Source organism: Pinus tabuliformis, chromosome 1_2, assembly GCF_031772625.1.
Source record: "Pinus tabuliformis cultivar Carrire ecotype Pingquan chromosome 1_2, CPIR1, whole genome shotgun sequence".
Taxonomy (NCBI): Eukaryota; Viridiplantae; Streptophyta; class Pinopsida; order Pinales; family Pinaceae; genus Pinus; species Pinus tabuliformis.
Genome location: NC_142298.1, coordinates 433,994,230 through 434,010,000, shown reverse-complemented (window position 1 = coordinate 434,010,000; position 15,771 = coordinate 433,994,230). Strand labels below are relative to the sequence as shown.

Genomic DNA, 15,771 nt, shown 5'->3' with positions numbered 1-15,771 from the left:
TGTTTGATTATCGTCACGTGGGGTGCAGGCGGTCTGCCATGGAAAAGGCTAAACCGCCGAGCACACCGGGTTTTGAACCCTAAACAGCTGTTCTGTAACCCCAAGGGCAACGGCAAACAGTTGCCGTTATGTTCGATTACCGTCACGTGGGGTGCAGGCGGTCTGCCATGGAAAAGGCTAAACCGCGGAGCACACCGGGTTTTGAGGACAAAGCAGGGAGGTCAGGGTGCGGGCGTGTCAGACGAGGCGGTGGTGCTTAGGTTCGGTGAGAGGTTGGGAGGGCGGGGCTCACTGTCCTTTCCGGACCACAAAGGGCCCAGCGTGGGTTTGTTTGGAGTGCAGCTGTCCGTCAATTCTTTGACGGCTTAATGAGGAAATGGGGGGATGAAGGGGAGTTGGCGGCTTAATGAGGAAACGGGGGGATGAAGGGGAGTTGGGGAGGGGTAGGAGAGTATTGGGGTTAGATGAGGTGCCGGGATTTTGGGGAGGGCCCCATAGATGGAAGGTGTATCTGTGATAAGGCCAATATATATGCTATCAGAGGGAGCTGTTCTTAAATGTAACGAGACGAAGGGAAACCGCATTTATCCAGCAAGCGTGACTCTCCCGTTCTGAGACAACCGACGACAACGAACGAACGACAGAGGAAATCAGACAGAGCGGGCGGGGAGACTCTTTGTGGATATATCAAGGAGAAACAGAAACTTATCTGAGATCTCTTTTTTGTGTGCAATGGCGGCAGCGGGGCTGGCCAAAGGCGGTGCGATCTCTGGGATAAAGATCGATGACAGAAATGTGCCGCTGCGTCTCGTGCCGCATTCGGCTGCTTCGTCGTCCTCCGTGAGATTCCCAAGCTTGGAGGCGACGAATCGGTTTCCCCGTTCGAAAAGAAGGAATTCCGTGTCTTTGAGCGGGAAAGGACTGAGATTGGGGGCGGCAGAGGGGGAGATTATGGGGAGGAAAATGCATCTTTGGAGAACTGAAGGACCCGGGCGATCGCCGAAGCTCATAACTGTGACAGTCCGCATGGCTCTGTCCGAGATCCCACAGGAGCGCCTAGGATTATATGATCCCACGCTTGATAAAGATGCTTGTGGAGTTGGCTTCGTTGCAGAGCTCTCAGGCAAAGCCAGTCGCAAAACTGTAAGTAAAACAGTGTTGTTCTTTGGTCTTTGAAAAAATGTCTGAGTGTGAAGGGGGTGCTTTCTTCTTCGGCTATAGCACCCTTATCGGTGCCTACCTTTCTATTTCCCGTTTCTCTTTATTCCATTTGCCCACCCGCAGATCCGAAGGATTGATTGTTTTGTCTATTAGGATTTTATTATGAATGCTACAGCTGTTTTGTGTTATAGATTAGTTTGGATACATGCCGGGTCCCTTTGCTCTGGGAGACTAAGCTGGTTGTCCACTGGGCTGCAGGTTACAGATGCAATTGAAATGCTGGTGCGCATGTCACATCGTGGTGCCTGTGGCTGCGAGACAAATACTGGTGATGGCGCTGGAATTCTCGTTGCTCTTCCTCATGAGTTCTTGGCTGAGGTATTTGCATTTCAGCATATTGTATCTTTATCACAAATCTCTATGCCTTTACGTGTTCATATTTCATGTCTTCGATATCTCTGTATGTGGGATGGATTGGGGTGGTGAAACAATTTTCGTGTGTTGCATATGGTTATGTGAATTGAACTAGTGGCCGGCTGTCACATGGGCTTTGAACTCTGGTGACAGCCGCTGGTTCGTATAATGGCTCATAGAAATTTAGGCTGGTTGCTATTATCAGTCCAATTGGTGATCGATTTAGTGACTGACATTATTTTTCCAAAGCATGATTTCTGTGGCCGACTACCAAAAATGGTGATCGGCGACTACCGAAAATGGTGATAGGCCCCATTCTAATAAAGCGGGATTGGGAGATCTAGTCTGAATTTGATTTGATGGATTAAAAAGGGGCAAAGATAATGTGCGTTGACAGTACATGAGAATGAAGCAAGTTATTATCGTTGTGTGCTGTGCTTTCATTGGATTTAAGACGTTTATGAGCGTTGGGCAGAGCAGGGGATTCTGAGGAAATTAAGCTGGTGCCAACCAGGTTAATGGGAAATAAACTGACAACCATCTTGACTCCTCTACAGATTCATCATAAGATGGTTTTATGGTGGTCAAATATAATTTCAATATTGGTACATGTGAACTAAACAGACGATCAGTAATGTAGCCTATTTTCGTAATGGGATTTATGTTGATCAATTTTGGCAACTACGGAGACTTGGCACAATTTTGAATGGACAATCAGCATTGCTGGTCATGGCTTGATGAAAATTGTAGTATTTGTTGGCTATGGACTTATTGATGACTTCATGGGAATCAAACTAATGATCCATGTGGCGAGTTCGGAGCTATTATTTGATGGGGATTGAACAATGGACATGACTAGCTTGCGGAATCTCTGTGTAGATCTCATAGTGACTGACTCGCGTTGTTGTCTTGTATGTTGTTTGTTCTAGTTAGTTTCCTCAAGGATGTGATATCATGGTATCAACCTGTGTAATACCTAATACTTTGTTTGTTTTGGTTAGGCTGTCAAAGATGCTGGATTTGATTTGCCGCCTCAAGAAGAGTATGCAGTTGGCATGTTCTTTTTACCAACCTCTGAAACTCGACGGGAGGAAAGCAAAAATGTGTTTAACAAGGTATATTTGACATGTAATGACATGAAAGACCATATGAAATGACATAGGAGTCTTTGGTCTATGAGTGTTTCCAAGGAGTTATGTTTTTCATGATTATGCATGTTGTGGTTTTTCCTTTTTGTATCTGTTTGCAGATATATTAAATGCTTCTTCTGGTTGCAAAGTTAATGTTATGATGTAGAAGGAGCTCATTAACAGTTTTTATATAGGCTTGCTTGGAAGTCTCTATTGTTTTGACTGCCCTTCCCTCTTGCATAAAATATTTTGACTAGTTTCTCTCATATTAGGTATTTTCCCTAACAGAGAGTTGGTTGATGGAGAAATTGTTCACTAGTCTAGTATTTTGTTTGGTTTCCAGTATACCTTTGTCTGCGGTGTTTTCTTTGCTGTGACATTATTGACTAGATAATTTGATTGCTGGTGGATTCCTCAGCAGCCTTTTTAATTGAGCTAAGAACAAATTTATGGACAGACCTGTAATCCCTTTTTTAGTATATTTACTCAAAACCTGGTCACCTGTTTTGTTGTTGTCTCTTCATGTACTTGACTAGGAAGGAATCGTTCTAAATTGGTGACTGGCTTTTTTTCTCAATACAAATGAGATTTAGCTTTGATCTCTTTCATGAGTGTATCTTTTGCAATGTTTATTTGCTACTTGGTCTTCATCTGCTTGAGCAGAAGTGGGTGATTAGCTCATAAGTTGTTGATTGTCAGTTTGCTAACTTATTAAAAGTGCAGGTCGCAGAGTCACTGGGGCATGTAGTGCTGGGGTGGAGGCATGTCATAACTGACAATAATGGATTGGGTAAATCGGCTCTTCAAACAGAGCCTGTTGTTGAACAAGTGTTTCTTACAAAAAGCTCTCGATCTAGTGCGGAGTTTGAGGAACAGGTATTATTACAACTTCCATTTTTTAGTAAATCGATGTCCTCTATTTTTGTTTCTATTTGAGACCAGTGTTATAAGCTTATTAAATGAATTAAGGGGAGCAGTAATGGTAAATCTGTTTTTCATGACATCTATAGCTGCTGTCTTTTCCTTAATTAGAAATCTGTTATTTCCTCTGCAGATGTATATACTGCGGCGGACCTCAATGGTAGCCATCAGAGCTGCATTAAACCTGCAGCATGGTGGAGTAAGAGATTTCTACATATGCTCCCTCTCTTCCAGGTATAGGTTTTTGATTGTAATTGGCTGTGCATCACGTCTAGTTAGATGTTTAGCGTTCTGTGAACATTAGAAAATGATTATTCTCCATAACCAGATAAATTTTCCAATAAAAGGATGTAAAATTTCAAAAGCAACATTTGGGGAAATTTTAGGCAATTGGAGTTTGTGTGGCTGGTAAGTTTTCCAAATGCCTTTTGACTGCTGTGGTAGTTGATGAATGTTGTTGGATATTTTATCAGTGAGGTTGTTATGAGGGTTAAACCTATTCACTACATTTTTCAATATTGAAAAAATTGATGAACAAGAAAACTTTGAAGAACCCATGTTTTTTTACTTGAAGTTGGCCATTAACTGATCATTTCTATGTTTCATAAGGGGATCTTTAACCCTATTATATCCTGAGTGGAATGGTCACTAAGTATTCAATAATTAATTATTGAATAACATAATGTAAGGGTTTGAGGCCTGAATCAATAATTCATCCTTAATCCTACAAGGGAAAAATAAACTATGACTTCATATAAACGGCAAATCCATGCATTCATATAAATGAAGCATGTGTACACAACTACATAAGCACGTGATACTACTGGAAGAAAGTGCATATGCATGAATACATACACAGGGAAATAGTTTTTTCTTTACCAATGACTTTCTACTTGTGCTTTCACAGGTTGTCTTTTGCACAACTGTTCAGTAACATTTATATCTTTTTATTCGGCAGGACTATTGTATATAAAGGCCAACTCAAACCTGACCAATTGAAGAGCTACTACTTTGCGGATTTGGGAGATGACAAGTTTACTAGCTACATGGCTTTGGTACATATTATATCCTTACTCTCTTTTTAAGTCAGTAATGTACTCCAAAGGCTGAATCAACCATTTTGCAGACTTTAATTCTGCTTTAGATGATCTAGTTCCAAAGGGTGGCTGCTGCTGTGAATCGATCATGATTTCTGTTTTCAGGTTTTTATGCTGTTCATTATTTTTAAGTTTGGGTTGACGATCGCATAGGTGAGGTGGGGTAGACCTTGATGTGGAGTGACATGTTGCAGAGTTGATGCATTGCTCCACATGGACAGTTCAATGGAGGACTTCTCCATTGCCTGGACAGAGAGATGAATGGAGCACATGAAGCATGTGATGTTCAAACTTGGATGTGGGGGGATTATTTAGTTGGAGCTGAGATGTCAAGGTAGCTGAGGGTTTCAAAATATTTTACAGTGGGACTGAGTCTATAATTGGCTTTGCCACTTCGTTTAATTTCAGTGTCTGAAACAAATTTTTCCAGCCTAAATTTTTAATGCCCCTCATAAATGAAGAAAATGCCAACCATAAATATGTGTAATTGTGATATTATCCAAGATAAATTTACTTGTTTTACTTGCAGATTCATTCACGGTTTTCAACAAACACATTTCCTAGCTGGGATCGTGCTCAGCCCATGCGCATATTAGGGCACAATGGGGAGATAAATACTCTGCGAGGAAATGTCAACTGGTGAGTTTTTTCCCTCTTTTGCATCCGCTTAAGAGAGAAATCAATGTCCTTGTGAATTAAAATTACCTATGGCTTATTTTTTGTTTGTATGCACTGTTTCTGCTAATTTTGTTGCAGGATGAGAGCACGGGAAGGATTATTAAAGTGCCAAAACCTTGCTCTTTCAAAGGATGAGATGCAGAAACTTCTCCCTATTGTGGATGCAAGCTCTTCAGATTCAGGTAACCTCTTGAATGCTTTTAAAGTTTGTCCTTTTGCTTCATCACCAAGGATTATGTCTCCTCAAATTGTCAATGTCTTTCAGGGGCTTTTGATGGTGTATTAGAGCTTCTTGTTCGAGCGGGGAGGAGTCTTCCTGAAGCAGTAATGATGATGATTCCGGAGGCATGGCAGAATGACAAAAACATGGACCCTGATCGTAGAGCTTTATATGAATATTTCTCAGCTTTAATGGAACCATGGGATGGGCCAGCCCTTGTAGCATGTAAATATCTGTTTCTCTCTGTGGAGGATTAGCATTTATTTTCTTCATTTCTTTTATATAAAAATAGATTTCAAAGTGTTTGAGACTTATCCCATGGGTCATTCCTCACCAAATACATATGTTTCCAGCCTTTCTAGATGAAGAATATCTGGATTTTGAGAAACTGTTATTGTGAAAGATGACTTTAACTCACAATATCTGACACTAAACAGAAGAAATTAAAAATAAGGAATTACTGTGGTTATTGTTATCTCAAAAGCATGGACTAGAGAGTATAGTCTGTTCAAATGGAAGATGCTTGTTTAAAAAGGATATCTAGATGTAATTACTGGAAAGATGACTTTTACTCGCATGCTTTGACATTAATAAATATTTAATAAACAAATTATTTTATTGGGCACTTGCTTTTCAAGTTTCTATGGCATAGATAATAACCCTGTAAATCTTTGCTGTTATGTTCAAAAATTGCAGTCTCTGATGGTCGCTATCTTGGAGCAACTCTAGACCGTAATGGACTACGTCCTGGCCGTTTCTATGTAACCTACAGTGGGCGAGTTATCATGGCAAGTGAAGTAGGTGTTGTAGACATTCCACCTGAGGATGTTTGCCAAAAGGGAAGGCTTAATCCTGGCATGATGCTACTTGTAGATTTTGAAAAACATGGTATTGTGGATGATGAGGCCTTAAAAAAACATTATTCCATGTCACGGCCCTATTCAGAATGGATAAAGAGACAGAAGATTACCCTCAAAGATATTGTCTATTCTGTTCCAGAAGCAGAAAGAGTGCCTGAACAAGTTATTGGATCACTAAAGGTGATTTCTGAACTCTTAATATAAGTTGGGTACCCTGTATGTGAACTATAAATTTTCTATAGCTTGTTGACTGTATTGATTTACAGGTTGATGGTTCGGATGATACAATGGAAAACATGGGAATATATGGCTTGTTGTCACCATTGAAGGTTTATGGGTAAGTGATTTGTATGTAAAGATGCTATCAAGTATTTTTGAATGTATGTTTGCATGTTTTATGAGCCATTTGTTTAAATATGCATTTCATTATTCAGGTATACAGTTGAGGCTTTGGAAATGTTATTGCTTCCTATGGCAAAATATGGAACAGAATCTCTTGGTTCCATGGGGAATGATACACCTTTAGCTGTGATGTCAAATAGACCGAAAATAATATTTGAGTACTTCAAGCAGATGTTTGCTCAAGTGACAAACCCTCCTATTGATCCAATTCGTGAAGCAATTGTCACCTCAATGGAATGCATGATTGGTCCAGAAGGGGATCTTACAGAAACTAGTGAGAAGCAGTGCCATCGGCTTTCTCTTAAAGGTCCTATTCTTTCTATTAAGGAAACAAAAGCAATTAAAAAAATGAATTACCGAGGTTGGCGTAGCAAAGTGCTTGATATCACATTTCCAAAAGAACGTGGCTCTAGAGGATTGGAAGAGACCTTGGATAGGATATGCTCGGAGGCTCGTCTTGCAATTCGTGAAGGTTACAAATTAATAGTGCTATCAGATAGAGGTGGGTAATATAAATGCCTTTACTTTGTTATGGCTATTCTAATAGCCAAAACAGACTTTGATCGTTGTTATTTATATACAGTATTTCTCTTATATGGATAGTGGTTTAATTTTCCTAACCCCAATAAGGATGAAATTGTCACTAAACAGATCTTGACTTTTGCAGCTACATCATCCAAGCGGGTTCCTGTTAGCTCTCTGTTAGCTGTTGGTGCTGTGCATCACCATCTTGTCTCAAAGTTAGAGCGAACTCGAATTGGATTGATTGTAGAGTCAGGGGAGCCACGTGAAGTGCATCATTTCTGCACACTAGTAGGGTTTGGAGCAGATGCTATATGCCCCTACATAGCATTTGACGCTATATGGAGACTACATATTGATGGTAAAATTCCACCAAAGAAGAATGGAACCTTACATGCTAAAGAAGAATTGGTTCAGAAATACATCAAAGCAAGTAAATCTGGCATGTTGAAGGTTTTAGGAAAGATGGGAATTTCTACTTTGGCATCTTACAAAGGTGCTCAAATTTTTGAGGCACTTGGACTTTCATCAGAAGTGGTTCAAAGGTGTTTTGATGGAACACCAAGTCGGGTGGAGGGGGCAACGTTTGAGATGCTTGCTCGAGATACACTTCGTTTGCATAATTTGGCATTTCCTAGTCGTCTTTTACCGAAAGGGAGTGCTGATGCGCATGCTTTGCCCAATCCTGGTGACTATCACTGGCGTAAAGATGGCGAGGTGCATCTCAATGACCCACAGGCCATTGCAAAGCTTCAGGAAGCAGCTCGCACAAACAGTGTTGCAGCATATAAGCAATATTCTAAAATTATTCAGGATTTAAACAAACACTGCAATTTGCGAGGGATGCTTAAATTTAAGGAAGTACCAGATAGGAAGATTCCTTTGGAGGAAGTTGAACCTGCTAGTGAGATTGTGAAGCGATTCTGCACAGGTGCTATGAGTTATGGTTCAATTTCACTGGAGGCTCACACAACTCTGGCTATTGCAATGAATAAAATTGGAGGAAAATCTAATACAGGTCTGCATCTTCTTCTATATTTTGGAACAATATTAGGATAACAAAAATTTTCCAACAGCTAATAAGAATCAGCAATCCTACATGTGTTTTTACTTATGAAAACAAGATACTGAAAGATACCTTAGACTGATTTCTTTCATGCACCATCAGTATTAATATTTCTTTCTGCCTTGGTTTATGTGCCTCAGGTGAAGGAGGAGAGAATCCATCGCGGTTAGGACCACTCCCTGATGGCTCTGTGAATCCTAAACGAAGTGCAATCAAACAAGTTGCAAGTGGGCGGTTTGGTGTTTCTAGCGTCTATCTTACTAATGCAGATGAAATTCAGATTAAGATGGCTCAGGTATGGAATTTTCTTTTCAAGGAGTCTACAGAAGGTAATTTATTGATGATACTAGTGGCATTTGGGGAGAGCACATCTTCTGAGCTAGCATCATGATTTGCACTTATTGCCAAGACATGTTGTTAGGCTTATTATGTTTTGTGCATGGTAGACTTGCAGGCATGTGTGTGAAGGCTCCCTACATTAAACTGAATATGTGCTATTATAATTTATTTTAAATGTTCCTCTACAGGGTGCAAAGCCTGGTGAAGGTGGTGAACTTCCTGGTCACAAAGTCAGCGGTGATATTGCTGTTACAAGAAATTCAACTGCTGGTGTGGGGCTTATTAGCCCTCCGCCACATCATGATATTTATTCCATTGAAGATCTTGCACAGCTTATTTATGATCTTAAGGTAATTATAGAGTAATGACTTAAAGGAAGAATTTTTGTTCTACTTCTTAAAAAATATGTACACATTGCTTTGTTAAGTGCTATTTTATTTTTATTCAGTTCTTACAGTGGTCTGAGAATGTGACATGCCTTGGGATATCCTAGTAAGGAGATGGACTGGGCATTCCAGTTGAAGATTAAAAGGCTTTGTTCCTGAAATTTATATGTAGTTCTACCAACTGATTCGTGCAAAACTCATTTCATAATTTATGCTTAAATACTAGTAGGGCCATTTTTTTCTGACATGAAATGCATAGGCAAAACTTTCATGATTCATCTATAATGTAGACTATTATTTGATGTGCCTTCCTCTGAACCAAATGTGGCTTTGCATGTTGTAAGGTTTCATGTTCAAGATATGAAGTTTGCAGTGCTGGAAGGTGCGAAAGACGTATCTGACTATTCTGATGAATTTTGCTGCAGAATTCTAATCCAGGAGCTAGAATCAGCGTAAAGCTTGTCTCTGAAGCTGGAGTTGGAGTGATAGCAAGTGGTGTAGTAAAGGGCCATGCAGATCATGTATTGATTTCAGGACATGATGGTGGTACTGGAGCATCTCGCTGGACAGGAATAAAAAATGTTGGGCTGCCATGGGAACTTGGGCTAGCAGAGACTCATCAGACATTGGTGGCTAATGACTTGCGTGGTCGTACAGTTCTACAAACAGATGGTCAACTGAAAACAGGAAGAGATGTTGTCATAGCTGCTCTCCTTGGTGCAGAAGAGTTTGGTTTCAGTACACCACCCCTTATCAGTCTGGGTTGCATCATGATGCGCAAATGTCACAAAAACACATGTCCGGTTGGTATTGCTACTCAGGATCCTGTTTTAAGGGAAAAATTTGCAGGAGAACCAGAACATGTCATTAATTTCTTCTTCATGCTTGCCGAAGAGGTTCGTGAACTTATGTCTGAGATGGGTTTCAGAACTGTAAAGGAGATGGTTGGCCGTGCAGATATGCTAGAGATGGATAAAGAGGTTATAGACAGTAATGAGAAGCTTGAAAATATCGATCTTTCTTTGCTACTTCGGCCTGCAGCAGAGATTCGCCCAGAAGCTGCTCAATATTGTGTTCAGGCACAAGATCATGGTCTGGATATGGCCCTGGATCAAGAGCTGATCAAGATTTCAAAGGAAGCTCTAGAGAAAGGTATACCTGCTTACATGGAGATGCCCATAAGGAATGTCAATAGAGCTGTTGGTACAATGCTTAGCCATGAAGTTACAAAAAGATACAATATGACGGGTTTGCCCACAGACACAATTCATGTAAAACTAACAGGTAGTGCAGGTCAGAGCCTTGGGGCATTCCTTTGTTCAGGTGTTACCCTGGAGTTGGAAGGGGACAACAATGATTATGTTGGTAAGGGTTTATCAGGAGGCAAGATCGTGGTTTACCCTCCTAGAAGAAGTCAGTTTGATCCTAAAGAAAACATTGTCATTGGGAATGTTGCTCTATATGGGGCAACAAGTGGAGAAGCGTACTTCAATGGTATGGCAGCAGAGAGGTTTTGTGTGAGGAATTCAGGTGCGAAAGCAGTGGTTGAAGGAGTAGGAGATCATGGATGTGAATACATGACTGGTGGAACTGTGGTCATCTTGGGAAAAACTGGGAGGAATTTTGCAGCTGGAATGAGTGGAGGTATTGCCTATGTTCTTAATGTTGATGGAAAATTTGATTCAAGATGCAATCTTGAGTTGGTAGACCTTGAAAATGTTGAAGAGGAAGATGATGTCATGACACTGAAGATGATGATACAACAGCACCAGCGTCACTCTAACAGTCAGCTGGCAAGAGAAGTCCTTGCTGATTTTGAAGCTTTCCTCCCAAAGTTTGTGAAAGTATTCCCACGAGACTATAAAAGAGTGTTGCAAGAAATGAAGGCTAGGAATACTGCGAAAGAAGCAGAGGAAGCTGACTTGATGAAGAATGATGCTTTTGAGGAGCTGCAGAGGATGGCAAAAGTTGCTTCAAATCAACCTAAAAAAAATGACGGCTCTTACAAGGTACATTTTCATGTAGTTCAACTCATATTTTCTTTATTTTTAAATTCAGCTGTATAACATGTATATCATCTTCAAATATTAACTCTAACTGTAGTCTGTATAAAATCGTTGATTCTTTCAAATGATTTGACAATGTCATCAAATATTAAGTTGTATAAATGTTGCGTGTGATGACTTGGTCACAGGGCTAACATTTCTATCTAATTTGCAGCAAAGTGAACAGAAAGTGGTGGCACAGAGACCTACTAAAATAGATAATGCAGTTAAGCACCGTGGTTTTCTGATGTATGAGCGTGAGAGTCTTCAATACAGAGATCCTGTGGCACGGATAAATGATTGGGACGAAGTGGTTGAGAAAAACAAGCCAGGGCCACTACTGAAGACACAATCAGCTAGGTGTATGGATTGTGGAACCCCCTTTTGTCATCAGGTTATAGTCCAGACATCATTTATTTGCCCCTAATTATCTATTAAAATAGCAAGTGAAACATAATGTAGTTATACAGTTCAAACTTCATATGTTATATTCACTGTCTGAGTGTTTTCCTTTTTGTATAATGCAAAGCTTCTTAATTACATTCCTTGTTCCTGTATCTTTTTTGTTTTGCTAGATTGTACACTTGTCTGTATTCTGAACGTGTGAAACTTTTTCCTCCATGCAGGATAACAGTGGATGTCCTCTTGGGAACAAAATACCTGAGTGGAATGAATTAGTGCACCAAGGGCGTTGGCGAGAAGCATTTGACCGGCTGCTGGAAACAAATAATTTTCCAGAATTCACTGGACGTGTATGCCCTGCCCCTTGTGAAGGTGCATGTGTACTAGGAATAATTGAAAATCCAGTATCTATTAAAAGTATTGAATGTGCCATCATTGATAAAGCTTTTGAAGAAGGTTGGATGGTTCCACGTCCACCTGAGAAGAGGACAGGGTATGTCTTTTGTTTATAATTCTTAATGCCATTCTTATGATGCTTATCATTTTGAAAATAAACTGTCTGTTGTCTATGATGTGGTGAACTAGATCTTGATATGGATGGGTCATTGGGTGCAGGAAGAAAGTTGCTATAGTGGGCAGTGGGCCAGCTGGTTTGGCTGCTGCTGATCAACTTAATAAAGCTGGGCACTCTGTCACTGTTTATGAACGTGCTGATCGAATTGGAGGTCTGATGATGTATGGAGTTCCTAATATGGAAACAGACAAACTTGATGTTGTCCAACGACGTGTTGATCTGATGGCAGAGGAAGGTGTTAATTTTGTTGTGAATGCAAATGTTGGAGTTGACTCTTCTTTCTCTGTGGAGAAGCTTCGCACTGAAAATGATGCTCTGCTTTTGGCATGTGGTGCAACGAAACCAAGGTACACTTTCTATATTTGATATCTATTCAGATTTTGCACATAGGATACGAGGCCCTTACTGTAAATTTAGTTTATATATATATATACAAATTGCAGGGATCTTCCTGTGCCTGGTCGTGAATTAATGGGAATACATTTTGCTATGGAGTTCCTTCATTCAAATACCAAGAGTTTGTTGGACAGTGGATTGCATGATGGGCAGTTTATTTCTGCAAAAGGGAAAAGGGTGGTTGTCATTGGAGGAGGAGACACTGGAACTGATTGTATAGCAACTGCCATAAGACATGGATGCAACAATATTGTGAATTTGGAGCTCCTTCCACAACCCCCCAATTCTCGTGCTCCTGGGAATCCTTGGCCTCAGGTTTGTCTTTGTTCATCTTTCATCTAAATAAAAATTAGCTATCTATTATTTTCTAGCATATTGTACCCTTGTACAATTCCATGATTATGGATCTTTGTTCACTTTTTGGCAGTGGCCCAAGGTTTTCCGAGTAGATTATGGCCACCAAGAAGCTATGACCAAGTTTGGTAAAGATCCCAGGTCATATGAAGTGTTGACAAAAAGGTTTATAGCTGATGACAATGGAAATGTTAAAGGGCTTGAATTGATCAAGGTCAAATGGGAAAAAGATGAGAGTGGAAAGTTCCAGTTGAAACAGATGGAGGGCACAGAGGAGATTATAGAAGCAGAACTTGTTTTCTTAGCAATGGGATTTCTTGGACCAGAACAGGTAAGCTATGTTCTTCTAATCACCGAAGCTGCTGCTGAGGTGATATAAAACTTTAATTTTGATTAATAAGCACAATCTAATGATTCAGGTCTGATCTGAATTTAGTTGACAACATTCATTGCTGGACTATGCTTTCTTCTTCGGAAAATTGAGTAATTCAGTGATATTGCAGCCTTGCCAAACCATAACATTGAATACACATCTTTTCAAGTTTCAACATTTATATTATGTGTCTAAAAGAGACTGGACATATACACCATAATTTCTGGAATTCCTCCATTTACCTCCTCACTCTAATTTCAGTTTTTTATTTGGTTTGACAGATTATTGCAGAGAAGCTTGATATGGAAAGGGATAACAGGTCAAATTTCAAAGCCAACTTTGGTGATTTTGCAACAAGTGTTGATGGTGTTTTTGCTGCTGGTGATTGTAGACGTGGACAATCACTTGTTGTTTGGGCCATTGCTGAAGGAAGACAAGCAGCTGCCCAGATAGATAAATTTGTGATGAAGGAAGACCAGTTGATCACAACTTGTGAAGATAGAGTGGAGGACAAGGATAAACGCCCAATGTTCACTTTCAAAACATAAGTGCCCCCTGGGAAACTTGTGTTGTAGAAAGGTCGTAATCCCAGGAAAAATGGCAACAACATGCATACAAGCCACTCACATGCCTTGTTATTGAAGTTGTGAAAGGAATCAAAGGTCGAGTGCTCTGCTTCGAGTGTCTCACATTGCTATTCTTTAATACTAACAAGGAGGGTCTTTCAGAAGCATCAACTACCTGGTCCAAGGCCTTTGTGATGGAAAAAGGTTCTATATGAGACATTTCAGTCCCATGAAACCAATCTGGAGTGTGATTATTCTTGATAACTTTGCTGGTGATCAACATTGATTCTGATCCTCATGTTGATGAGGTTCTAGAGCATACACTTAACCTTGCAAATGTGTCTTTGGTGTTCTGTATTATTAGAGTTTATTGCAATGCATGTACAGCTGTTGCGTCAAGCATACATACAAGTTCACTTTGTTATGTGATTCAGGTTGTAAGTTCGTAATAAAGGTACACGTTTGTACCAGGTACAAAATTTTAGGCATGTAGATTAGTTCTATGTTGGCAAGCTCCCTTAATGCAACAATTCTGGCAGCAACTGCAACGTGTCTTGAGAACATTGAATAAGAGCTTGCTTTCTGTTATATCTTCGTACGAATATGTTTTAAGATTCACTTATCCAAATATATCTGGGTGAACTTGTCATGGAATTGTTTATTTGCTATCCTGTTGGAAGGAAGCATGTATTGAAAATGGCATATCTTTGAAAATGTGGAAAGATCTGGGTTTGTATTGCTAGTGTCACTGCCAAATTTTTAAAATACTTCTTGTTCTTTAGTGCATTCGGCTTTTATTTGGCTTTCTAGGAAGGTGCTGAAAACACGATCTTTCTATTTTTTTCCGGGTATCAGCTGGAATTGTCTAACTTAACATTTAGGGTTTGATGGTTTAAAACAAAAGCTATCCAGCGTCCAAATAACTTTCTTTGAGAATTTCTCAAATGTTGTGATCAAGTTGCTTCCATTTCTAAGGGGCTGATAGCTTGAACACTGATTTTATTCTCTTTGTTCTTGACATCCTCCGCATTTGTGCTGATCTTTTAGAAATGAATCCATTCTATTTGAGCAGGACTACTTGCAAATATGCTTGCTATTTTTATGTGTATTGTATGCTCACCTTATCGTTTATATAATTTTCAGATTTAGGGAGGCATCTGAAAATTGCCTCTGACCCTTCTTATATTGGGAAGGTATTTGGAGTTATCTCTAGATGTATTGTAATGAAAAGATTTTGTGATTGATTGCTCAACAAACGATTTTCAGATAGCATATGAAGTTTTCAAGGTCCAAGCGACTCTTCATCTTTTAGTGGCATTTGATGAATCGGACAAGATTCTTATACTGACGAGATATTATAGGGCACCGCTGATTATGCATACAACTTCATCAACATTGTAGGAACGCTGGCTCAAACAATTTCATATTAAGCGATGTAATGGTTTACATCCTATTTTGTTCTTAAAATTAGGAATTTTAGCACCAAGTCAAATGTGTCCAAAAAATGGGAGCAATTGGTGTTGGTGGGGAGGTGGTGGAACAAATGAGCATAGACATTTTCAGCCTATACAACTGACAAAGGTTAAGGCTTCAAAATTCATTGATTCTGATGTCTAAATCATGACAATGTATTAGACAATCTACGATAATTCGTTTGACTAGGGCATGCACAAAGAAAGTGGCATTTGTATTGACATAATGATAAATGTGTTTGCTTGAACACTCCACCCTTCCATATGAATGATCAAAATCGTCCATATTTGTATCACTTGGTAAGGTAGAACAAATATCCTATGTTTCGTTTTTTTTAATAAACAGAACGGGGAGCATTTATATTAAAATATCTGGTTGCATGCTCAGAACCA

The 15,771-nt window shown here is 39.7% G+C and overlaps 1 protein-coding gene across 1 annotated transcript; it reads left to right on the top strand.

Annotated features, from left to right (window-relative positions):
* The first annotated feature begins 540 nt into the window (after window positions 1–540).
* Window positions 541–14,494, top strand: GLT1 (NADH-dependent glutamate synthase 1). Its single transcript, XM_089395354.1, has 22 exons — window positions 541–1,143; window positions 1,420–1,539; window positions 2,577–2,690; window positions 3,429–3,581; window positions 3,760–3,860; window positions 4,585–4,681; window positions 5,253–5,362; window positions 5,480–5,583; window positions 5,667–5,846; window positions 6,318–6,661; window positions 6,748–6,818; window positions 6,916–7,385; window positions 7,551–8,423; window positions 8,612–8,766; window positions 8,999–9,160; window positions 9,622–11,205; window positions 11,417–11,635; window positions 11,868–12,136; window positions 12,259–12,564; window positions 12,661–12,928; window positions 13,041–13,298; window positions 13,622–14,494. The coding sequence occupies exons 1-22, from the start codon at window positions 733–735 to the stop codon at window positions 13,886–13,888; spliced, it is 6,636 nt and encodes a 2,211-aa protein (XP_089251480.1). The 5' UTR covers window positions 541–732; the 3' UTR covers window positions 13,889–14,494.
* Window positions 14,495–15,771: the final 1,277 nt, after the last annotated feature.